This window comes from Bubalus bubalis, chromosome 9, assembly GCF_019923935.1.
Source record: "Bubalus bubalis isolate 160015118507 breed Murrah chromosome 9, NDDB_SH_1, whole genome shotgun sequence".
Lineage (NCBI taxonomy): Eukaryota > Metazoa > Chordata > Mammalia > Artiodactyla > Bovidae > Bubalus > Bubalus bubalis.
The window spans coordinates 37,671,856-37,697,124 of record NC_059165.1 but is presented as its reverse complement, the minus strand read 5'-3'; the positions used below and the strand labels follow the sequence as shown (position 1 = coordinate 37,697,124).

General features: G+C 37.3%; 1 protein-coding gene across 6 annotated transcripts in view; it reads right to left on the bottom strand.

Annotated features, from left to right (window-relative positions):
* The window catches only part of GABRB2 (gamma-aminobutyric acid type A receptor subunit beta2), a 288,144-nt gene that overhangs the window by 169,720 nt on the left and 93,155 nt on the right, over positions 1-25,269 (bottom strand). For all 6 annotated transcript variants that reach the window (XM_025292289.3, XM_025292290.3, XM_044947361.2 and 3 more), the window contains exon 5: positions 7,598-7,818. In XM_025292289.3, coding sequence (XP_025148074.2) covers positions 7,598-7,818 — 221 coding nt within the window. The remainder of the gene's footprint in view (positions 1-7,597; positions 7,819-25,269) is intronic.

The window sequence follows — 25,269 nt, the reverse complement described above, 5'->3', positions numbered from 1 at the left end:
CCACATATGTCACCTTATATCAAAACCACAAACCATATCCTATATTGGATAAAGAAATATATCCCAAATGTGTCTTATAATGGTTAAATAATGATAGTCAGAAGAGCTTTATTGACATGATAATCATTTCTATAGAAAAATTATTCATTGTTAAAGAAAAAATAAGATCACAAAATCATATGTATAATATGAATCTGTTTTATGATAAACTACCTATAGGCTTTTAATAAGAAAAATATCTAGAAGAGTATGAAGCAAGGTACAGGTATGATTAACTCTGGGTGGTAGAATTAAGGGTTCAAAATTTGTTTAACAATAATTATGTAACATTGTATAACAGAAAATGGGTTTGGTTTTGTTTTTGTTGAACAGTTATAACAATGTGCTAAAAATGCTTAAGATATAATGTTAATGACTTAGCATAAATAATATGCAGTCCAATTGGGATTCAGATTTCAAATTTTAATAAATATATACATTTTTACATTCACAAAAAATGCCATTAGTGGATAATTCAGGTTTTCTTGTATACCTGAATGCACTGATTTTGTTTTTGCTTTCTTAATGAATCAGGAGATTTTTTCAAGATGATGACTATGATTGCTAAAGCACATCAGTATCACTTTAAATACTGCTTTATATAAAGTAACATGGGAGTCTTAAAGTATAGATTACAAGATCACACGTATTAAGATTTGAGGAGCTAAAATAAAATTTAGAAATAATTTAAAGGAATAATTATAAGAACCACTAAATAAGCCTGGCATGCTGCAGTCTATAGGGGTGGCAAAGAGTTAGACACAACTGAGCAACCGAACTGAAACATAAGATTAGAATGCAGATCTCCTGATTCTCTGATCAGAGTAATTATTCATTAAATTTCTGAAATCTAGTAAATGATTTCTATTTTAAATAAATATTAAGTTGGTGCAAAAGTAATTTCAATTTTGCATTGTTGAACTTTGCCATTTCATACTAAAATACATTATTAAATAAATGTGGTTATGTTATACATCATTTTAATGTGCATGTCATGCTTTATTTTTTTTAGTAGAATTATTATTTGCTGTTTACAAGTATTTTAGACTATGGAAATGATGCTAGATGAAAAGCAAATTTGAGCTATTTTCTTACCCAGGCTCATAATGGGTCATAAGGCAATGGAGACAACTCTCACTATCAACCAGCATTTGGCCCAGGAACTGCTAATGAGCACACAGTGCAGTTCAAGAACTTTGCAAAGGAGACTAGAAAGTTGAAGATGAGGAGCACAGTGACTGGCCATCAGAAGTTGACAATGACCAACTGAGAGTATCTTTGATGCTGATTCTCTTACAACTACACAAGAAGTTGCCCAAGAACTCAACATTAACCATTCTAGAGTCATTAGACATTTGAAGCAAACTGGAAAGGTGAAAATGCTTGATAAGAGGGTACCTCATGAGCTGATCTCAAGTCAAAAAATCTGTTGTTTTGAAGTGTCATCTTCTCTTATTTTATGCAACAACAGTGAGCCCCTTCTCGATCTGATTGTGATGTGCAATGAAAAGTGGATTTTATATGACAACCAGCAGTGACCAGCTCAGTGGTTGGACCAAGAAGAAGCTCCAAAGCATTTCCCACAGCCAAAATAGCACCAAAACAGGATCATGGACACTGTTTGGTGGTCTGCTGCCCGTCTGATCCCCTATAGCTTTCTGAATTCCTGTGAAACCATTACATCTGAGAAGTATGCTCAGCACATCAATGAGGTGCACCAAAAGCTGCAACACCTGCAGCCAGCATCGGTCAACAGAAAGGGCCCCATTCCTTTCCACAACAGTGCCTGACCGCGTGCCGTTCAAAAGTTGAAAAAACTGGGTTACAAAGTTTTGCCTCATCTGCCATATTTGCCTGACTTCTAGCCAACTGACTATCACTTTTTCAGGCATCTCAACAACATTTTGCAGGGAAAATACTTTCAAATCCAACAGGAGGCAGAAAATGCTTTCCAAGAGTTCAACAAATCCTGAAACATGGATTTTTATGTTACAGGAATAAACAAACTTATTTCTCATTGGCAAAAAAGCATTGATTGTAATGGTTCCTATTTTGATTAATAAAGATGTATTTAAGTCTAGTTATAATGACTTAAAATTCAGGGTCCAGAATCATAATTACTTTTGCACCAACCTAGTAACAGTCTAAATTACACCTATGTAACATTCTTTATGAAGTGATGTCAACACCAGATTAATCTGATTTTCACTTGCTTTAGTTGGACTCATCAGCAGAAATTCTGTATTTTCTATGCCATTTTTCCTTGAAGTGTTCTGAAAATAATTTGATTAGGCAAATTTTATCTTGGTATTAAATATAATTAATCTATTGAAATATTTGCTTTATAAATTACTAGGAATTCTTTTGCCTAGACAGTGAAAAGTCTGTTGTTACCACTTCTACAGCTGGGCTAATCCCAAGAAAATATTCTTCTTACCTCCAGCCATATCTCTTAAAGAAATATATAAACAGTATCATAAAAGAAAGGAGATATTTTATTTTATGATCACACTGGCATAACTGAGTTATCAACTAGCCAAGAATGAAGGTATGAATCTTTACTTAAGGATATTGTTACTCTTTAGTCATAAACTATAAACTTAGACTTGAAAAATAACATTACTCATCACTTTTCTACTTTCAATAATGTTTAAAAAACAGATGCTTGATAAGACATGATGAGAATAAAAAGAAAGGCCTGGTTTATGAGAAAATATACAATGTTTAATTACATGAAAATTAGAGTGCATGCCACAAACGAGACACTGGCCTGTGGCTACAGGACACTTTTTAAAGGCTGTCATGGCCACATGGGTCTCAAGCCAGGCACCTAGCCTCCTTTTTCTTCATCTCAGGCTGCCAAAGCAATGGCTGGAGATAATTGGCTCCACTGTAGTTTTTGATCTCAAAATGGTTTGACAATCCTCTTAGTATTTTAGTAGTTCCCTTTTTCATATTAGACATGTCTGACCTAGACCTTTCCCATTCTCTGAAACTGACTTCCTCATTTCTGCTCCTCTTGTTCTTTTTGTTCAAGATAAAGGAGTGTCTTCAAAGAATCATGGAAAGATACCTAGGGTAAAATTCTACAATATAAAACTACTGCCTTGATAGCTAAAGCTTTCTCTGTTTTAGCCTTCTGTTTATTTATCAAATATCCACAGCATTCATTTCTTTATCAAATATTAAGTAACATGGCATACTTATTATCTACAAATTGCTATGCTACTCCAAATATTTAACTTCATTTTCCAGCCTGATGTCATAATATCATTTTTTTTTAATATTTATTAATCTCGTTTGATTCAGAAGATGACTGGGTTATTAAAATGACATTATTTATCCCCCACCTTTTTTATTTATGAGGAAATTAAAACCTGAAGAAGATGCTTAAGGCTAAATAAGAGGTCAAAGACAAAACCCCAAGCTAAAACACAAGTTCTATTGCCATAATATTTTGTTAAGGAAATTGGTTGCACTGAGCAATTGTGTCTCTGCACAGCATCAGAACTCTGTGCTTCTAAAATGATAATCAACCTGAAGAGTAACGGAATGACAGAGTAAGCTGCTCATCCATTCTTTTGGCAATGGGGAAACAAAAATCCAATAAGAATAAAAAAATGTTAATGCCCAACCTACAAAAACAGCAATAACAACAACAATCAGGGCTTTCCCGGGGACTCAGTAAAGAATCTGCCTGCAACGTAGAAGACCTGGGTTTGATCCCTGGATCAGGAAGATCACAGCCTGGTTGTCTGGAATCAAGGACCCTACCCACTGAGTACACATCCTCTAAGGTGAGATGACCTTGTTTTCACACACAGCTACTAAAAATACATGTCACATATAGGTAATTCTCTACTTCTAAGAGATGAGAAATACCATTCTCTGGCTGCAGACTTCTAAATCTTGAGTGCTATTTCCTAGATAATAGAACCAGAGATGCCAAGGCCATTTTTCTTTTCCAAATTTTATCATGAAAAATTTCAAACCTGAAGACAATTTGAAAGAACAGCATGACAAACACCTGTATGAAAGTGAAAGTGAAAGTTGCTCAGTTGTGTCTGACTCTCTGCGACCCCATGGACAATACAGGCCATGGAATTCTCCAGACCAGAATACAGGAGTGGGTAGCCTTTCCCTTCTTCAGGGGATCTTCCCAACCCAGGAATTGAACCCAGGTCTCCCACATTGCAGGTGGATTCTTTACCAGCTGATCCACCAGGGAAGCCCAAACACCTGTATATCCACCATGAAATTAAACAAACATTAATATTCTTTATACTATATTATCTTCAATATGTTTTAACACCTAAAAATTTCACTAAGGAAACTTTACAAGAGGCATACTCAGATCCTCTGAATGACTTCAATGACTTCCCCTCTAGCCCCCTCACCCCCGCCAATCTTTGTACATCTCAATAGAAGAAACACATAAATCCTTAAAGGATTTTGCCTTGAACATGCATGACATTCAGCCCAGAGGATTTGTTCTACCCAATTTCCTCATCACTGCCTTGATATTTAAAGCCTTCCTTGTACCAGTTTTCTATATCTAGGTTGCCTTTCAGCTTTCCTTATTCCAACTGATGAACCTTGCCTTTATCGATTTCTTTACAATGATATTTTCTATGCCCCAATATTCCACACACCAAAAATCATCCCTTTGTAAAGTGGGATTGGTGTGAATCTCAGAACCTAAACGTGAACCTTCCACAGATGACTCAGGAGTGTAGTTCTTTAGGGACTTATTGTATCAATCAGAACAAAGTCTGTATCTGTGGATCAATGCAATCTATTCCCATCTCACTATTCTTTACCTTCCTTTTTTTCCTTTGCATGCTCTCAGGTGATTTCTACTATTCTTTACTTCCACTTGCAAGTACCTAAGGAGTAGGACAGAATGATAATAAAGAGCAACATCTTGGTATTCAAACAATCATGCTCTCCTGGGCAGGAGCTGTGTAACTTGGTATACAAGTTCCAGAGCTTCTTCATGTAAGAAGGAAAAAACAATCAACCAACAAACCAACAGTGCCCACTTTGTAGGAATTAAAGTTAATATTAAATGAGATTATATAAGGAATGTTCTGGCACAGTGCCAAGTACAGGCTAAATCCTTTAATGAGTACTAACTACTAATATTAATACTATTACTATTCTAAATGCTGTTGGAAGTCAGTCACTACTGAACATAGATACAAGACAAATTTTTTAGCAAACTAAGGACTGAAGTCAGGGTGTAGAACCACTGAGGTCAGGGGGTAGGTAAGTAGCAGGAGGAATTAAGCAGATCTGAATCAGCCCAGCAGTAGTGATTTTAATTGAGTTCCTTTCACTTATTTATTGAAAAAAATGAAACTTCTGCTGTTAAAAAGGGATATCCAGCCTGCATCAAATTTCAGCCATGAAATGAATTGTTCTATCAGCTAAAAACTGGAAAGAGATATATACAAATTTCCTGAGAAACCTCTTACCAATTTCATATTCAGAACTAACTATACAATTGATAGAACAATCACAATCTATGAGCCTTCTTCAAGTAGAAATGTTAATTTTATGGACATCAGATGTGTTCAGGAACTTGCATATGTTGTTGACAGTCCTTGCTGGAAGCAGGGCTGAGACAGTGATGATTTATAGCAATGGTATCCAGTTGGTCTTGATAAGAATGAACAGCCACCACCTTTTTTGTCTGATTATTGGCTTAATGCCTTAAAGAAGCCATATTTATCACCTGTGCTGGCCCCCTCTTTCCCTCTCAATTGTACAGACGTTCTGATTGCTGATTTTTCCCACCCATTCAACTTTGAATATGTGCATTCAGAATTCATTGACAATCTTCATTTAGTTTATTTATAGTGTAGGTGCTTTGTCAATGCTGGGTATAACAGAGAACATAACTGGTTCTCTGTTCTAAATGTGGGTATCATCAGGAAAAACGAAGAGGGCAAGATGATTTCTACATGATTGCTGTGAAGATCTGCTGGGCAAATGCATCCTTGCCACTCCCTGCTGAATTAGTAACTTATTTCTGTGCCTCTCTCTGCCTTCTTCAGGATTCTGACTTCTTTCTGTGTGTAACTCCTAAAACATGTAAATTACAACCTCCACTGCCCATGTGGTCACCATCTTATCAAGGTCTTTGTGATGCCTATGTTATGTAACGGATTCCACAATACATATGCCAAGACAATTCCATAAGTCCATTCAAATGCCACCACTTTGGTGGAGTCTGCAGCCACTGCCAGTTAACTTGTTTTATTTTTCCTCTGTTTCCCTTTTTCCATAAGGCTTGTATGTGAGCAGTGCCTGTATCCGATGCATCTCTTTACTTCCAATGGCTGATGGAGTACAAACATGCTCTCTCTTTGCTTCACTCTCTCCCTCCCTTGATAAACAAATACTATTCTCTCCACAAACAGGATAAACAAAGAAGCTGGCTTATAAGGATCTAAGACAATGAACCAATCAGGACGCTGAATACAGCAGATAATGAAAATGAGATGTAACAGATAGGAACAATGCCAGAGTAAGAGGCATCCTACGCTAACAGTTATGAGCTCTGGCTCTGAACTTAGAACAGGAGTGGGATCCCATTTTCACTGTTTACTTCTCTGTGATCTTAGACAAGCTATACCAGCCTTCATTTGAAATAAAGACCATAACAGTCTTAACTTATGAGGTTGTTGCAAGTCATCATAACTGTAATAACACATGGAGTGTACTAATGTCTGACCCCTGACAAGTTTGTTCAATGAATGAATAACAATATTGTTATTATCATCATCATTGTGATAAAGTCATCAAGTGTTCATGTAAAACAGAATATATCAGGCACATTGAACATTACAAAATATCGTTTTTTTTTTCCCCAATAATGCAGAGGAATTCTTTACCCTGAGATGTTTTCAGAGTAAGACAGATATCTTTTTTCTTCATCATTTTCCAGGAAAATAAACTTGTTATAGAAGAAACTCATATTTCACAACTTATCCACCAAAGAGAGCAGAGCATTGCAATCCTTTTCTGCTATAAAAGTGCATTTAATAGTGTCAATTCACTATTAACAAACATGAGATGATGGCTTTATTTATTTGCAAGTCTGATTACTCCTTGGAGGTAAGAGGACACAGAAAGCCTTCATGTCCTTGGAAGGCCAGACTCAGTTCACAGAGCTCAGGAACAATTCAGGAAACAGAGCATCTGCCACATTCAAACAAGTATTGGGCATTCATAACTTTTTTCCACTTTAAAGAAACCCCATGTGTAAGCTATTTTAATATTGCTTATCCCTACCTCTTAAAGAAAGCAGCTTTAGGATCAGCAGCTGATATTGGAAGATAATTCAGAAAAAAAAAACTTAGGCTTAGCTGGGGATAAGTCCCTTTGTAAACATGCTACCCTAAGCTCTCAGATGTCTATTGAATAGGAGGTTTAACTGCTTATCAGCAGAATTAAAGGAGGACTCAGGAAAATAGCACAATATTCCCCTTCAATAAAGAGCAGAAAGTATTGTGCTCAGGAAAAGTTCAATTTTGAAACGGTCACTACAGACCTGAGGCCATAAAGGACTGTCCCATCTGGATGCAGGCGGATCATACGGTTCTTGACGGTCACTCCATGCACAAATGACTTCTTATCGTTCAGGAAGTAAGTATCAGGCACCCAGAGTTGGTCTGCCACTCTGTTGTCCAGAGTCAAGTTTAAAGGTATTACGTTATAGGACAGCCTCTTATCTCTCCAAGCTTGCTGAAAGTACATTGTCAGGGTATAATCCTGTGAAATTGAGAAGATAAAAAAAAAAAATTGGTTATTTTGTACCTAAATGGAATTGGGAGACAAGCAAACATTTGAGTATTCACAAGAAAATATATCCAACCAAATACTATAAACATATACTATTTACAAATTCAGTTCAGTTCAGTCACTCAGTCATGTCTGAATCTGGGATCTCCTGGACTGCAGCACGCCATGCTTCCTTGCCCATCATCAACTCACGGAGTTTGCTCAAACTCATGTCAAATTCACATATTGGCAAATATTAATTACTAAATCCATTCTAACTCAGCCCATACTATGCACTGGGCACCACAATAAGTACAAAAGTGAAGAGAGCATATTCTTTTGAAATTTGCTATATATTACTCAGGAAGAGAGCTTCCCTTGTGGCTTAACTGGCAAAGGATCTGCCTGCAATGAGGGAGACCTGGGTTTGACCCCTGGGTTGGGAAGATCCCCTAGAGAAAGAAAAGGCTCCCCACTCCAGTATTTTTGTCTGGAGAATTCTATACAGTCCATGGGTTTGCAAAGAGTCAGACATGACTCTGAGTGACTTTCACTCACTCAGGAAGAAAGACGGTAAGGAATAATTATTTAGTAAGTAATTTGTCTTTCTAAAAGAGGGTACTCAGGATTGCTTTTGGTGGGAAATAAATACAATTGCAAAAAATGGTCAATTAATTACAGTAGTAATTATAAGAGTTTATATGAAAATCTATGTCTAATCAAGGTGCGCTTCCTACTGGAGGTGTCATTTATATTGAGACATTGCATATACCTTTCTACCTATCTAAACAATATAAGTTCAGTTAGTATTTCAGTTCAGTTCCGTGGCTCAGTCGTGTCCGACTCTTTGCGACCCCATGAATCACAGCACACCAGGCCTCCCTGTCCATCACCAACTACCGGAGTTCACTCAAACTCACGTCCATTGAGTCAGTGATGCCATCCAGCCATCTCATCCTCTTTCGTCCCCTAATTTTAGAAATTCTGGATCATCAGACAAGTCTCCTTACTTTGGAGAAACAGTGGTTGTTATAAATTGAGCACTGGAGTCCCAGGCTCCAGAATTTCCTAACTATTTCTAGGACATAAATTTACATAACTTCTTTTTACTTCAGTTCCATTAACTATAAATGGGGCTTTTAATATATCCTTGATCTATCAAAAGATTATTATGACAATTAAATGTGTAACTCAAATGTAATCTATGAACTACAGAAAGCTATATATTATGAATAAAGGACTTACATATATCTTGTGACATGTTTTCTCCCTTAGCGGCCCATGGCTTCAATGTAATTGCTCTCTCACCCTCATTTGAATGACTAAATGAAGGACTAAGTATTCATTTGAAAAGGATAATTACCATTCTATTTTAAAATCAGTTCACAATGCCCTACTTGAGGGCTTAAAAAAAACAAAACTAGAATCAAGTATTAATCATCTCTGCAACCTCAAAGCCAGCACAGTCCTAGGGCACAAATAATGAATGAATGAATGAATGAATCAATGTTCAATAAACTAAGTCTACTGGATTTCTGCACATACCTGATTACTCTTTTGGATAAAAAACACACTTCAATCTCTGTGAAGTCCCTGAGTTTCTCCAACCCTTGCTGAGATTTCTACATGCTAATATGGCTATTGAATTTAGAATATGACTTACAAGTTATTACCTGATAAAAGCATTAAACAGTTTCATAGGAAAAGTATAATCCTCTGGCAAAAAATCTAAATATTTTTCCTGGTTTCACAAACATACAAATTTTTATCTCATTTAGGAGTTAGTACGGAGCTGACTTCTGAATGAGAAGTACCAAATCAAATTAATATTCTAACAGAAGAATATTAATATCATAAAGGGAGTCAAGCAATACTGAATGACTAACACCCCTACACAAAAGATATGCCACCAACTCGATGAACATGAATTTGAGCAAACTCTGGGAGACAGTGAGGGACAGAGAAGCCAGGGTGCAGTCCATGGTATTGCAAAGAGTCAGACACGACCTAGAGACTGAACAACAAAAGTATATTAAATAATTGTAGATGAAATTTTCTTGAGTGTGTTACTTTAGTCAGTGCTTTGAACTGTTTCATCACACTCTAATTCTTAATAAAGAATTAGTCTGAGTATCTCTAGCATAGCATCTTGATTTATAATAAAAGCAAAGTTGAAGATATGAATTATATAACTAGAGAACAGAAAATGGATCAGACACATTTTTATACATCTCTGTGTAAAAAATGGCCTAAAAACTTGGCCATAAATAAAACAAACAATTTATGGTGTGCTCGAGAGAACACACTTAGTGATTTCTAATTCTTAGACATAAAATGGAAAATTTGATTATTATCTCTATTAGAAGATAAAGCTACATAAGCCCTCTAAAGATTTAGGGGAGATAACACAGTTTGGAAGGTGCTGGGGTTTATCAGTCAGCTGAGATGTGTTAGGACACAGGAAATTGTATTTTCTTTGGGGCTAAATAAATGGTGATATTGTGAGATCTTGAGTCATATGCTAACTCCTGTTATTTGTCAGCAAGGCAGTGCCTGCTAAGAAATGCTCCCAGACAGACCCTAGTGATTCTGCTAACTGTCATATCAATTTTCATTTATTTTAGTTCTAAATGACACATTAAGACACTGTCAAGAAAAGAAGAAGTTCCTGAATCAAAATAAATGCTATTGGACATAGAAGAAACGAAAGGTTCTATGTTCTACGCTTTCTCTCCCGGGTCCTCATGCCCCAGAATGAATGCTCTGAGCTTTCATGTAGAAAACATACTCTTTACACCCATCCAACAAGCCTGCTTTCAGGAAGTTGTCTCAGAGTTGGTTCATTCAAAATGAAAAAAAAAAAAAAAAAAGAGTAAATCACTTCTGGGTGCTCCACAGTTCATGGCACCACCATGCAAGAAGGACTCAGATAATCATAATCAAAACTAAAACCAATGAACTTTCAATGCCGAACAAAATGGAGTATGCCTACTACAAGCTCTCTTTCCCACTAATCACAACTAACCATCCTGGAAAGAATTAAAAAGCTACTACCTAAGGACGGTGCAAAATAAAATCTAGTAGGCAGACTGGCAGAGAATCAAAATGTGAAGAAAACCTGTTACAATGGTGAGTTTCTTATTTGTTTTGTTTTTTCTTCCTTTTATCTTCTTAAAGTAATACACACTCACACAAACACAGCCAAAGTATAAATAAATGGAGAGATACACCAAGTTCCTGGATTTTAAGAAATGAGCATTTTTAAGATGTCAATTCTTCTCAAATTGCTCTATAGATAAAATTTAATCTCAATTAATATTTGAGTAGAATTTCTGTAGATATGCTGATTCTAAAATTTATATGGCAAACAAAGGAATAAGAATAAACAAAACAGTTTCAAAGGAAAAGAATAAAATTGGAGGATTCACACTATCTGATTTCTAGACCTACTAGGAAACTACATTAAGACAGTATGACAGTGGAGTAATGATAGAAACACAGATCAATAAAACAGTAGAATCTACAAAGAAACCCACATAAATATACTCAAAGATTTCTGAAGAAGGTAAAATAGTAGTAGATTTGAGAAAGCATAAAATTTTCAGCAAATAATGTGAATCAACTGAAGCATGCAAATGTAAATAAGTGATTAAATAAGCAAATAAACAAGGAAACAAGTAAGCAAGATAGATGTCTAAGATCTCGCTTCTGAGTATGAGACCCACAAATTCACTGTCGCATATGTGAAATTTGTAAACGTGACATGCCCACATCCCCAAAGTAAGTGTTCTCCAAACTTTAAAAATGTCTAAGTAATTATGTTAAACAAAACAAAAGCACAACTGACCATTTCAATTGCTGATGATGATTCAGAGCAACTAAAACTGCAATGGCAGGTGGGAATACAAATAGTCAACCACCTGGACAATTTCTTATAACATTAACAGACATTTGACATAGAAGGCAGCAAACCCACTCCTGAGCCCATGTATGCGAAAGCAGCTCCTGAAACACGCAACATCATCACTGGTTTTCAAAGAAAGTTAAGTCAAAGAAGCAAGATTTAAAAAAAAAATACATAATATATGATTCCATTTACATGATATTTTGGAAAAACTTAGGGACCAAGAATAGATGAGAGCTTATCTGGGATTTGAGATGGAGGAGAGCGTGACCACAAAGGGACAGAATGAAGGAATGATTTGGGGTAGCAGAACTGCTCTGCATCTTAACTGCAGTGGTGGTTAACAACTTTAGATGAGTTAACTCATAGAATGATACACCAAAATGAGTGCATCTTCTGTATGTAAATTTACAAAATAAAATTTAAAACTGCTTGAGTAAAAACAAACAAACAAGCCCATGATCTCTAAGATAAGACACACTCAGGTTCTTACTCAGGTATTTTCATGTCCCTCTGTTGTAACCCTGGTTGAGGTGAAGGAGTCTCTGTTTCCAACTCAAAAGAAGAAAGTCAAGCTAATTAACTTAGAAATTGGGGTAAAAAAGAGCTGTTCTGACATCTGGAGACAAGAGAGCCATGCTACAAAATAAGTCACCTAATGCGTACCAGGTAACATGATACCTCAGCAGCCTTCCACTAAGCGGTTACAGATTGAGTTCCCCATGTGTACAATGAGACAACTGAACTAGGTAATTTTCAAGTCCATCTCTAGGAATAATATAATTCCATTCTAAGATATGCTTTGTCACACTTGTATTCAAATGATTTTGCTTTTCAAAATCTCCTAAATATCTAAAATACTTTTATAATTAATTCTTGCTATTTTGGTAATCCATTTCTAATACCAAGATTCAAAACTCTTTTATTTATTTGGTGTAGTGTTCTATAAAATATATGGCATGAAATAATTTGTGTATGTGTTTACTATCTTTTCTAACTTTATTATTTTGTGAATTGCCTATTCTTGCTCTACAAACATTTTTCTGCTACATGTTTACTTTCTACTATTGTATATTGATAGATGGATATCTATCTATATAAAACATTTTATTATTTTGCTATTTTCTTTTAAATTTATTTTTTTAAGTATTTAACTTTAGTTAAAACAAAAATTATTTCAGAAGGCTTCTGTGTACTTTTCACACAGCCTTCTCTAAGATTAACATTTTGCATGGTCACAGAACAATATCAAACAAAAATGTTAATATTAATATAATACTACTTACTAGACTACAGACCTTATTAGAATATCACCCATTTATTCACTAATGTTCTTCTTCTGTTCCAGGGTCCAATCCAAGATACCACCATGCATTTAGTTGTTCTGTTCCTTAGCATCCTTCAATCTGTGAGAGTTCCTCAACCTTTCCTTGTCTTTGATGACGATAATGCTTTCAGAATATTGGTCAGTAGATCTTGTAGAAAGTCTGTCAGTTTGAGTGTGCTCTTGATTAGATTTAGCTTACATAGTTTTGGCCAGAATATCACCAAAGAACACTGTATCCATCATATAAGGGGTACATGATGACAATATCAACTGCAGGGAGTGTCAACTGCAAGGAGATCCAACCAGTCAATCCTAAAGGAAATCAGTCCTGAATATTCATTGGAAGGACTGATGCTGAAGCTGAAACTCCAACACTTTGGCCATCTGATGCAAAGAACTGACTCATTGGAAAAGACCTTGATGCCGGGAAAGACTGAAGGCAAAAGGAGAAGGAGATGACAGAGGATGAGATGGTTGGATGGCATCACCAACTTGATAGACATGAATTTGAGCAAACTCCAGGAGTTGGTAATGGATAGGGAAGCCTGGTGTGCTGCAGTCCAAGGGGTCGCAAAGAGTCGGACACTACTGAGCAACTGAACAGAACTGATGTCAATATGTCTTATTACTGATGAGGATATTAATCTTAAATGGTTGGTTAACAGTGCATCTGCCAGGTTTTTCCACTGGGACATTACTATTTTCCTTTATAACTAATAGATATCTTGGGGTAGGTACTTTAGAACTATGAAAACAATGAGGTTATTAGGCTGACTTCTATAACCACTGTGTTTTGGGGTTTTGCATGTTTTCCAAATTTCTATTTCTCTTCTTTCACCTAAACCTGAATCAACATATTCAGTCAGCTGACTATGCTTAACTAATACGACAAACCAAAAGTAGTAAATACTGACATAAGCCATTTAAGATGTTTTATCATTAAATAATGAGAAACATCGTCTTGAGACTCATTCTTTCTGCCTATTGCTTTCATAGACTAGTGGCATCATTCTGGCCACAGAGGGTTCCTATTTTCAGTACAGACTTCCCGTCTGGATGGCAGCACCTGGTCTCAAGCCTGCAAGTTGCACTTGGGTGGCATGTAATCCCACCTGGGCTTGCTTCAGCATTCTCCTACCTTCATTAATGTCTATGGTTCTTAATACGCACTTTCTTCTCTGGAGCTCTCACCATTCCCAATCTATGTAGCTTTCCTCTTTTTTTGCAATGCATGTTTATATATATGGAAACAATTGTAAATGTAATTATGGCATTTTCCCCGTCTTTGTGGGGTTTGTTTTTTTTTCCCTATTTCTCTATTTGGGGAGAAGATGGTGTTGCAGGGAACTGGGTTCACACATGTTTGTTCTGCCATCTGAGTACACAAGAACACCCAACAATTACTTTTGTAATGATCAGGGTTTAAGGCTTATTTTCACCACTGATAATGTGTAGTTTGTTTAATTTACTTTACCTATTGCAACTACATCGCCTAAGGTTTGAAAATTGCTGCTGCTGTGCCAGATAGAATCTTGAGCTTTGGTGATTAATCTTGCTTCTTGGTCTTATATGTAACAATGTTGTCTTCAAAATTAGATAACTTCAGAGAAATCTCTATCTGCTCAGGATTTATAATTTTCAAAGATAGTATTTTTTAGCTTCATCTTAATTACCCATTGCTGAAATAATAACTGAGTCTAATAGGGAGAAATATCAATAACCTCAGATATGCAGATGACACCACCCTTATGGCAGAAAGTGAAGAGGAACTAAAAAGCCTCTTGATGAAAGTGAAAGTGGAGAGTGAAAAAGTTGGCTTAAACCTCAACATTCAGAAAACAAAGATCATGGCATCCGGTCCCATCACTTCATGAGAAATAGATGGGGAAACAGTAGAAACAGTGTCAGACTTTATTTTTCTGGGCTCCCAAATCACTGCAGATGGTGACTGCAGCCATGAAATTAAAAGACGCTTACTCTTTGGAAGGAAAGTTATGACCAACCTAGATAGCATATTCAAAAGCAGAGACATTACTTTGCCAACAAAGGTCCGTCTAGTCAAGGCTATGGTTTTTCCTGTGATCATGTATGGATGTGAGATTTGGACTGTGAAGAAGGCTAAGCGCTGAAGAATTGATGCTTTTGAACTATGGTGTTGGAGAAGACTCTTGAGAGTCCCTTGGATTGCACCAAGATCCAACCAGTCCATTCTGAAGGAGATCAGCCCTGGGATTTCTTTTGAAGGAATGATGCTAAAGCTGAAACTCCAGTACTTTGGCCACCTCATGCAAAGAGTTGACTCATTGGAAAAGACTCTGATGCTGGGAGGGATTGGGGGCAGGAGGAGACGGGGACGACAGAGGATGAGATGGCTGGATGGCATCACTGACTCGATGGACGTGAGTCCAAGTGAACTCCGGGAGTTGGTGATGGACAGGGAGGCCTGGAGTGCTGTGATTCATGGGGTCGCAAAGAGTCAGACACGACTAAACAACTAAACTGAACTGAACTGAACTGAATATACTATCATGTGCTATTTTCCTCTAACTTAGCTAGTCAATCCTAAAGGAACTCAACTCTGAATATTCACTGGGAGGACTGATACAGAAGCTGAAGCTCCAATACTTTGGCCACCTGATGTGAAGAGCCTACTCATTGGAAAAGACCCTGATGCTGGGAAAAATTGAGGGCATGAGGAGAAGGGGGTGACAGAGGATGAAATGGTTGGATGACATCGCCGAATCAACGGACATGAGTTTGAGCAAACTCCAGGAGATGGTGAAGGACAGGGGAGCTTGGCATGCTACAGTCCATGGGATCGCAAACAGTTGGACACGACTGAGCAACTGAACAACAACAAGAACAACTGAACTAGATAAAAATTGAGGTTTTGAGCTAAGAATATGAGCTTCTGGCTTTTGTAAGACAGGGCTAAGGAAGCAAAAGCTGTGATACAGAAACTCCGAATGCAAATTTAATTTAATTTAAACATAATGCAAGTTTCCTGTGAACAAAACTCAATGATTGTTTATTAAAACAACACATTTATAACTTTCACTATCATTTTCTGCATAGTCTTTTAATTTGGGGAATGTTTAGAAAAGTCTTTGTTTTTGTTTGGCTTTTCCACCGTTCAAAAGGTAACACGAAAGGACTGAATTCCAAAGATTAGGATAGAAGATTATTTCCTTTATTAAAAACTTGGAGTAAACATTACTTCTGATGTACAAATTATTACCTAAAAAACACCATAGTAAGCAGAGTGAGCACATCCATAGTAACTACATGGTAAGTACATGTTCAGCATTATAAGCTGTTATCCTCTTGGGAGCAAAGATTGGTCCTTACACCTGTGTATACAGTACTGTGCACAGTAAATAAGTGGGAGAAACTACCACTACCTGTTAAATGGTACACATTTCCTTGAGAACACTTGGAAATGTGCAGAGGTCTCTCTCTGTGCATACCTTTTGTTCTGATATTTGCATCCCAAGGATATTTGTAGAAAATAATTAAGCAGTACATGTTGACAGTTTCTCTCCAAATATTACCACAACTCTCTTACTGTTCTGTTTCCAGCACTAATAACCTAGCCTCAGACATCACTGTGTGTGATTACGATGCCACTGTTATTGTTTCCTTGCTTCTGACTCTTTCCCTCACATAGCAATGGAAACAAAAAGCAGATCACATTTCCACCTTCGTTAATTGTCAAAGGCTTTTCAATGCCTTTAGAGTAAAACACAAACTTAGGACTTTGGCCTTAAAGGTCCTATATAACTTGGACTCTGCACACTTCTTTGATCTCACATCCTATTATCTCTGCTCGTCCCTCACCTCAACCCACTAAGACCATCCATGCTAGCTTTTCTTCTCTTTTACAAATATCACAAGCTCTTTCAGCCTTAGAAACCTTGTTCTAAGTAATGACTAATTGGAAAAATTACGTCCCCAAGTACGATTGGTTCTCCCCACCTTGGGACTCAGAACTCAACTAAAAGGTAAAATCTATTCAGTGAGACTTTCTTTCTTTGAGACTAACTCCCAACCCCTTCGAACATTAACATAGTCCATTTTTTTTTTATGTTTATAGCACTGATCACTTTTTTCAACATGGCTCAGACAGTAAAGCGTCTGCTTACAATGCAGGAGACCCGGGTTCACTCCCTGGGTCAGGAAGATCCTCTGGAGAAGGAAAAGGCAACCCACTCCAGTACTCTTGCCTGGAAAATCCCATGGACAGAGGAGCGTGGTAGGCTACAGTCCATGGGGTCGCAAAGAGTCGGACTTGACTAAGTGACTTCACTTTCACTTTTCAATCATTTATTGGTTACTTTTTAATTGTTCATTTCTCTCAACTAGAAGGTAAGTTCCATGAATATATAAAACGTTCCTAAATTTGTTCATCACTGTATCTCAATGCTTGAAAGAGGGCTTAGAAAAGTAATGATAAAGTCTATGTATTGCAAGATGTGAAAGAATAAATGAAAGACAATGTACATTTATCCTCTCCAAAATATGTACTACTCTATTAGCAATTAAAGAGAAGACCTAAGTGTTCATCAGCATGAAACTGAGTAATACAACAAAGCATTAATATATAATGGAATATATAGAAATGGACAGAAGTGGTATGGATACAACAGAATCAGAAGATATTAATTAAGAAAAGGTGGAAAGAATACACAGAAAAACTATACAAAAAAAGATCTTCATGACCCAGATAATCACAATGCTATGATCACTCGCCTAGAGCCAGACATCCCGGAATGTGAAGTCAAGTGGATCTTAGGAAGCATCACTACGAACAAAGCTGGTGGAGGTGACGGAATTCCAGTTGAGCTATTTCAAATCCTAAAAGATGATGCTGTGAAAGTGCTGCACTCAATATAGCAGCAAATTTGGAAAACTCAGCAGTGGCCACAGGACTGGAAAGTTCGATTTTCACTACAATCCCAAAGAAAGGCAATGCCAAAGAATGTTCAAACTACCGCGCAACTGCACTCATCTCACAGGCTAGCAAAGTAATGTTCAAAATTCTCCAAGACAGGTTTCAACAGTATGTGAACAGTGAACTTCCAGATGTTCAAGATGGATTTAGAAAAAGCAGAGGAACCAGAGATCAAATTGCCAACATCCACTGGATCATCGAAAAAGCAAGAGAGTTCCAGAAAAACATCTATTTCTGCTTTATTGTCTATGCCAAAACCTTTGACTGTGTGGATCACAACAAACTGTGGAAAATTCTGAAAGAGATGGGGAGTACCAGACCATCTTACCTGTCTCTTAAGAAATCTGTATGCAGGTTAGGAAGCAACAGTTACAACTGGACATGGAGTAATAAACTGGTTCCAAATAGGGAAAGGAGTACATCAAGGTTGTATATTGTCATCCTGCTTATTTAACTCATATGCAGAGTATATCATGTGAAATGCCAGGCTGGATGAAGCACAAGCTGGAATTAAGATTGCCGGGAGAAATATCAGTAATCTCAGATAAGCAGATGACACCAACCTTATGGCAGAAAGCAAAGAGGAACTAAAGAGCCTCCTGATAAAAGTGAAAGAGGAGAGTGGAAAAGCTTGCTTAAAACTCAACATTGTAAAAACTAAGATCATAGCATCCAGTCCCATCACTTCATGGTAAATAGATGGGAAAACAATGAAGACAGCCAGAGACTATTTTGGGGGGCTCAAAATCACTGCAGATGGTGATTGCAGCCATGAAATTAAAAGGCATCTGCTCCTTGGAAGAAAAGTTATGACCAGCCTAGACAGCATATTAAAAAGCAGAGACATTACTTTGCCAACAAATGTCTGTCTAGTCAAAGCTATGGTTTTTCCAGTAGTAATGTATATATGTGAGAGCTGGACTATAAAGAAGGCTGAGCACCGAAGAATTGATGCTTTTGAACTGTAGTGTTGGAGAAGACTCTTGAGAGTTCCTTGGACTGCAAGGAGAGCCAACCAGTCCATCCTAAAGGAAATCAGTCCTGAATATTCATTGGAAGGACTGATGCTGAAGCTGAAACTCCAATACTTTGGCCACCTGACGCGAAGAACTGATCATTGGAAAAGACCCCGATGCTGGGAAAGATTGAAGGTGGGAGGAGAAGGGGATGACAGAGGATGAGATGGTTGGATGGCATCACCGACTCAATGGACATAAGTTTGGGTAAATTCCGGGAGTTGGTGATGGACAGGGAGGCCTGGTGTGCTGTGGTCCATGTGGTCTCAAAGAGTCAGACACGACTGAGTGACTGAACTGAACTGATAGAGGAATCAAATAACATTGTAAAAATATTAATAGATGTTCTCAACATACTGTTATTACTGTACTATCATTATTTTAGGAAGAATACTGCAATACAATATGCACAATGTGATTCCATTTTGGAAACACAGATATATATTTGGGGAAAAGTATCTAAAACAAATATAAATATTAACAGTGGTATATCTGTGTGGCAAGATGACAAGTGATAGCAATGCTTTTTGGTTTTGCTTTGTTTTATATTTTTTTAAATATAAATTATTTTTGAAACAAAAACTATATAATCAATTCCTTGTTGAATTAAAAGTTGAAAAGAAACTAGCATTACAAATATGTCTTTATTCTCCATATAATTTAGAGCTCAGTGTGAAGAAAAAAAGAAATATGCTATGTTCCATCAGTCATGTTCTCCTCTGTGTAACCCCATGGACTGCAGCCTGCCAGGCTCCTTTGTCCATGGGATTTCCCAGGAAAGAATACTGGAGTGGGTTTCCATTTCCTACTCTAGGGGATTTTCCCAACCCAGCAATCAAACCCATCTCTGTTATGTCTAACCTGCATTGACAGGTGGGTTCTTTACCCTTAGTGCCACCTGGGAAGCCCATAAATATACTCATAGTCACAAATAAATGAGAAAGTAACAGCCTTTCAGCTTGTTATTAACAAAGTACACAGCTCCTTTGTATTGACCAAAGGCTTTGATCTAGAATCGCATAAGAAGAGCTTTAAGTGATCATTCACTCTTCCTCTTGAAAGTTTACATTTAAGCCATCACTGAGAAGTAAATATCCATCCCTATTTTCCCACCTAAATACCAAAAGGGAGGTCCTGGGATCTTCCTCTGGCACTAACTTCAGTCTTCTTCACTCTGTTAGGAAATTTCATTTTATTTCTAATGTAAAGCTTTCATATGTATTTCTCATTTAATACTCAGAGGGATGAATACACATACACACGTGCCTGTTAATTCTAGTTTTAGCTTTAGCAGCCTCCTCTATATTGCACTGCAGAATCAAGTTTATAGATTCTTCCACAAAGGTATTCAAAGAGATTCCATTCTTTGTATTAGTCCCAACTCCTTACAAGGCTTTTCCCCATCTGTTCTAGTCAAGTCACTTCTCTGCCCCTGTATCTTCATCCAAAGTGAACAAACTGAGACACAGTGAGGATCCCCGGCTGAGATGTTCTAGGATTCTAGTCACTCCATTTATCTCAACCAAGCATCTTCCTGAAACTTCTGCTTGAACCAAACTTTTCTGCATTCCTTCAGACACATCTTTTACTTTCCATTCTGCTTTTCTTTTTCCCCATACATCTCCTTCATTGCACACCCCAATCCTACCTATCCTCCAAGCATTCACATGAAGCCTCCACTACTCCCCATTACGGTTCATGTTCACCCTCCAGAGTCCTTTAATGCGGTGTTCTGCAGCATTCTAAGGACTGCTACCTCTTGTAATGTTATTTAGATGAGGGAGGAAATCTCCTAACTAAACCACACTGTGTTCTTTGAAGTCAGAAAAATGCCAATACATTTTTTACAAAATGATCCAAGCATCTTGTCTTTAACACAATTGATCCTCCATGAATATTTATTCATTGGCATACTAAAGCTGGTTCTTACCTCTTCACTCTACCTGCATGGATTTCTAATTTTGAGTCCTTAAACCTCTTTACTAATCACTATTCCTGAATTGCCCTAGAGATTTATTCTCTCCACACCCTGGCATTTGAGAATGAATTTTCATTCTATCCTTTATCCATATGTTTCAAACACCTTCAAAGCCACTGTTCTTTCAGGTTTTCACAGCTCCTCCAGTTCTACTAGCAAAGTCCCTAAGGCTGGGGATGAGGATTTGTGAAGGACACAGTTTATCTGTCCAAAGCAAAAAGAACTCAGAAGTGTGAAAATTCCTACAAAGCCTGGCTCTTTAAAATGTTTTCCATCTTCCACACCTGAGCCCACAAATTGTTGATTCAATTATAGGTCATGGTAACACTTCCACAATCTCAGCCTCCTAAACTAGAATGTAAGGGAGTAAGACTCACCTCCCCCTTAATAGAAGACATCACTCCAGATGTTCAATTGCAACATTTTTGGAAGAAGCACATGGTAACAGCTCTGACTAATTGCTGGAGACACATTTGGGACATGAGAGCTGAACCTAAGATCACCCATAGGGGAATCCAAGTTCAGAAGTGCTATTTTCTTGTATGCGAATCTAAAATGCACCTACTCAATGAGTTAGGCTTTCCTACTATTTTTGCATAGTTCATTCTGTATTTTATTACTAATCCACTTTCTCGGCTATAATGGGACTCAATCTAAGGATGTCTAAAAAAATCAAACAAGTATAACTGGTTAAATATGTCTCTTAATACAGAATACCCTCAGCAGGGGGACTCAGTTCACTCTGAGATAATCAATGTTAAAAACACTCTTTATATGTATGATTTGTTCCCTCTCATTTTGTGCTTTTTAAGTACTCTGTAACTTTATCTCAAATTGCTTTAGAGTCGTTTGCATTCTAATTTGTCTATCCCTTATATATACCCAACACTGGCTCTAGGCTAACCCTTTTCACATGCATTATTTCATTAATCATCACAGCAGTTACTGACTAGATCTACCTATAAGTTACTGACTAGATCTGCCAGGGACTAGTGCTGCTAGACTAACCTCCCCGAGACATCCTGTTCTGTAAAATAATGCAAATAATAGTTTCTAGTAGCAAGTAAATTTACCCAAATAAAATGATTAGTAGAATGTCTGGCCCAGATTAAATGCTCAACAAACATTGGCTGTTATGATGATCAATATCCTCATTTACATTTTTCAGGTGACACATCTGAAACACTGAGAGGTGAGTGACTTTCCTGGTGTCATTCAGTCAATACTGTTCTCAGACCTGACTCAGCCAGGGTCCCCCTGGTGATGGAGCCCATGTTCTCAGTAGTGCATGAGCTGCCTCTGGAGCCCTCATCTCCGTGCCAGTTTTGCTTCTGACTTATCATTTCCCAATGTCATAATATAAATTCAAACCCTGATTATTATAGCACTCAAAAGGAGGTAGTGTATACCATTAAAGCATTAATTTAAGAGTACTGATTTTTATTAATTGTTCATAAAAAAGTTAAAGAAAAAGCCAAGAGGAAAAATGACTGCTGTTGCTAACTTTGCTTACAAAGATAAAAATTTACTATTATTTCCCAGTTTACAACTGAAACAAAATGACAGAAAATTATATTGGGGTCCTCCCAATAAGAAAAGTATAGGACTTGATGGCTTCATTGGTGAATACTATCAAACATTTAAAGAAGAATTAGCACTAATTTACCCCCAAAATCTTCCAAATAATCGAAGAGGAAGGAACCTGATACCTACTGCCAAAAACAGACAAAGACACTACATAAAAAGATATCTTTGGACTGTAGCCCGCTAAGCTCCTCCATCCATGGGAGGTTCCAGGCAAGAATACTGGAGTCGGTTGTCATTTCCTTCTCCAGGGAAGCTTTTGGACCTGGGGATCGAACTCAGGTCTACCTGAACTGCAGGCAGACTCCTTACTGTCTGAGCCACCAGGGAAACCTAGAAAGATACCTATCAACCAATATCCATGAGGAATAGTGATGCAAAATTCTCAATAAAATACCGACAAACAGAATTCCATAAAAATAAAAAGAACAATACACCATGACCAAGTGGGATTTATTGCAAAAAACCATTTCTAGAATGGTTCAACATACAAAAACCAATCAATGTAACATAAATCAGATCAAATCAGTCGCTCAGTCGTGTCCGACTCTTTGCAACCCCATGAATCGCAGCACGCCAGGCCTCCCTGTCCATCACCAACTCCCGGAGTTCACTCAGACTCACGTCCATCAAGTCAGTGATGCCATCCAGCCATCTCATCCTCTGTCGTCCCCTTCTCCTCTTGCCCCCAATCCCTCCCAGCATCAGAGTCTTTTCCAATGAGTCAACTCTTTGCATGAGGTGGCCAAAGTACTGGAATTTCAGCTTTAGCATCATTCCTTCCAAAGAAATCCCAGAGCTGATCTCCTTCAGAATGGACTGGTTGGATCTCCTTGCAGTCCAAGGGACTCTTAAGAGTCTTCTCCAACACCACAGTTCAAAAGTATCAATAAGACATTACCAAATGAGGGGGAAAGGCCATGTCACTATTCCAATTGATGCAAAAGAGCATTATATAAAATCCAATACATCTTCTTGATAAAAACACACACAAAAAACTAGGAATAGAAGGAAATTACCTCAATATAATAAAGGCCATAAACGACAAGCCCACAGCTAACATTGTATTTAACGGTCAAAGTCTGATAACTATTTCTCTAAGATCAGGGACAAGAATGTCTAGTTTTAGCACTTTACTCAACACTCTATTCAATACTGAAAGTCCTAGCCAGAAGAATTAAGCAAGAAAAAGAAATAAGAAGCACCCAAATTGGAAAGGAAGAAGTAAAATTCTCTCTGTTCACAAATAACATGATGTTATAGGTAGAAAAATCTAAAGATGCCAAACAGAAGCACACACAAATACAATAACTGTTAGAATATATAAATTCAGCAACACTGCAAAACAAAATCAATACACAAAAAATCAGTTGAGTTTCTTTGTGCTAACAATGGACAATCCAAAAAAGAAACTAAAAAAAAAAAAATTCTGTTTACAATAGCATCAAAAAGAATAAAATATTTAGGGATAAACACAACCAAGGAGGTAAAAGACTTGTACTCTGAAAACTACAAAATGTTGCTGAAAGAAATTAAAGAAGCCACAAATAATTGGGAAGACACCCTATATTCAGGGTTTGGAAGGTTTAATATTTTTAAGATACTTACAGTATTAGTGCAATAGCAATCTTTTGTAGAAATAAAAATACTCATCCTAAAATTTACAAGGAATCTCAACAGATACTGAATAGCCACCTAATGATTTAAAAATTTATTACAAAGCTTCAGTAATCTGAACAGTGTAATACTGGCATAAAGACAGATACACAGATCAATAAGAGTAGGACAGAAAGTCAGGGAACAAACCTTTGTATATATGGAAAATTATTTTCAACAAGAACCTAAATGTCCATTGGCAGACGAATGGATAAGAAAGCTGTGGTACATATACACAATGGAATATTACTTAGCCATTAAAAAGAATGCATTGGAATCAGTTCTAATGAGGTAGATGAAACTGGAGCCTATTATACAGAGTGAAGTAAGCCAGAAAGAAAAACACCAATACAGTATATTAACGTATATATATGGAATTAAGAAAGATGGTAATGATGACCCTATAAACGAGACAGCAAAAAGGAAACAGAAGTAAAGAACAGACTTTTGGACTCTGTGGGAGAAGGGGAGGGTGGGATGATTTGAGAGAATAGCATTGAACATGTATATTATCATATGTGAAATGGATCGCCAGTCCAGGTTCAATGTATGAGACAGGGTGCTCAGGGCCGGTGCACTGGGATGACCCGGAGGGAGGTGGGAAGGGGGTTCATGATGGGGAACACATGTACACTCATGGCTTATTCATGTCAATGTATGGCAAAAACCACTACAATATTGTAAATTAATTAGCCTACAATTAAAATAAATGAATTAAATTTTAAAAAAAGAATGCCAAGACCACCCAATGAGAAAGCAACAGCAGTCTCTTCAATAAGTTGTGTCAGAAAAAGTGGAGATCCACATGCAAAACAATGAAGTTGGACACTCATCTTCAGATCAGATCAGTCACTTAGTCGTGTCCAATTCTTTGCGACCCCATGAATCGCAGCACACCAGGCCTCCCTGTCCATCACCAACTCCCTGAGTTCACTGAGACTCACGTCCATCGAGTCAGTGATGCCATTCAGCCATCTCATCCTCTGTCGTCCCCTTCTCCTCTTGCCCCCAATCCCTCCCAGCATC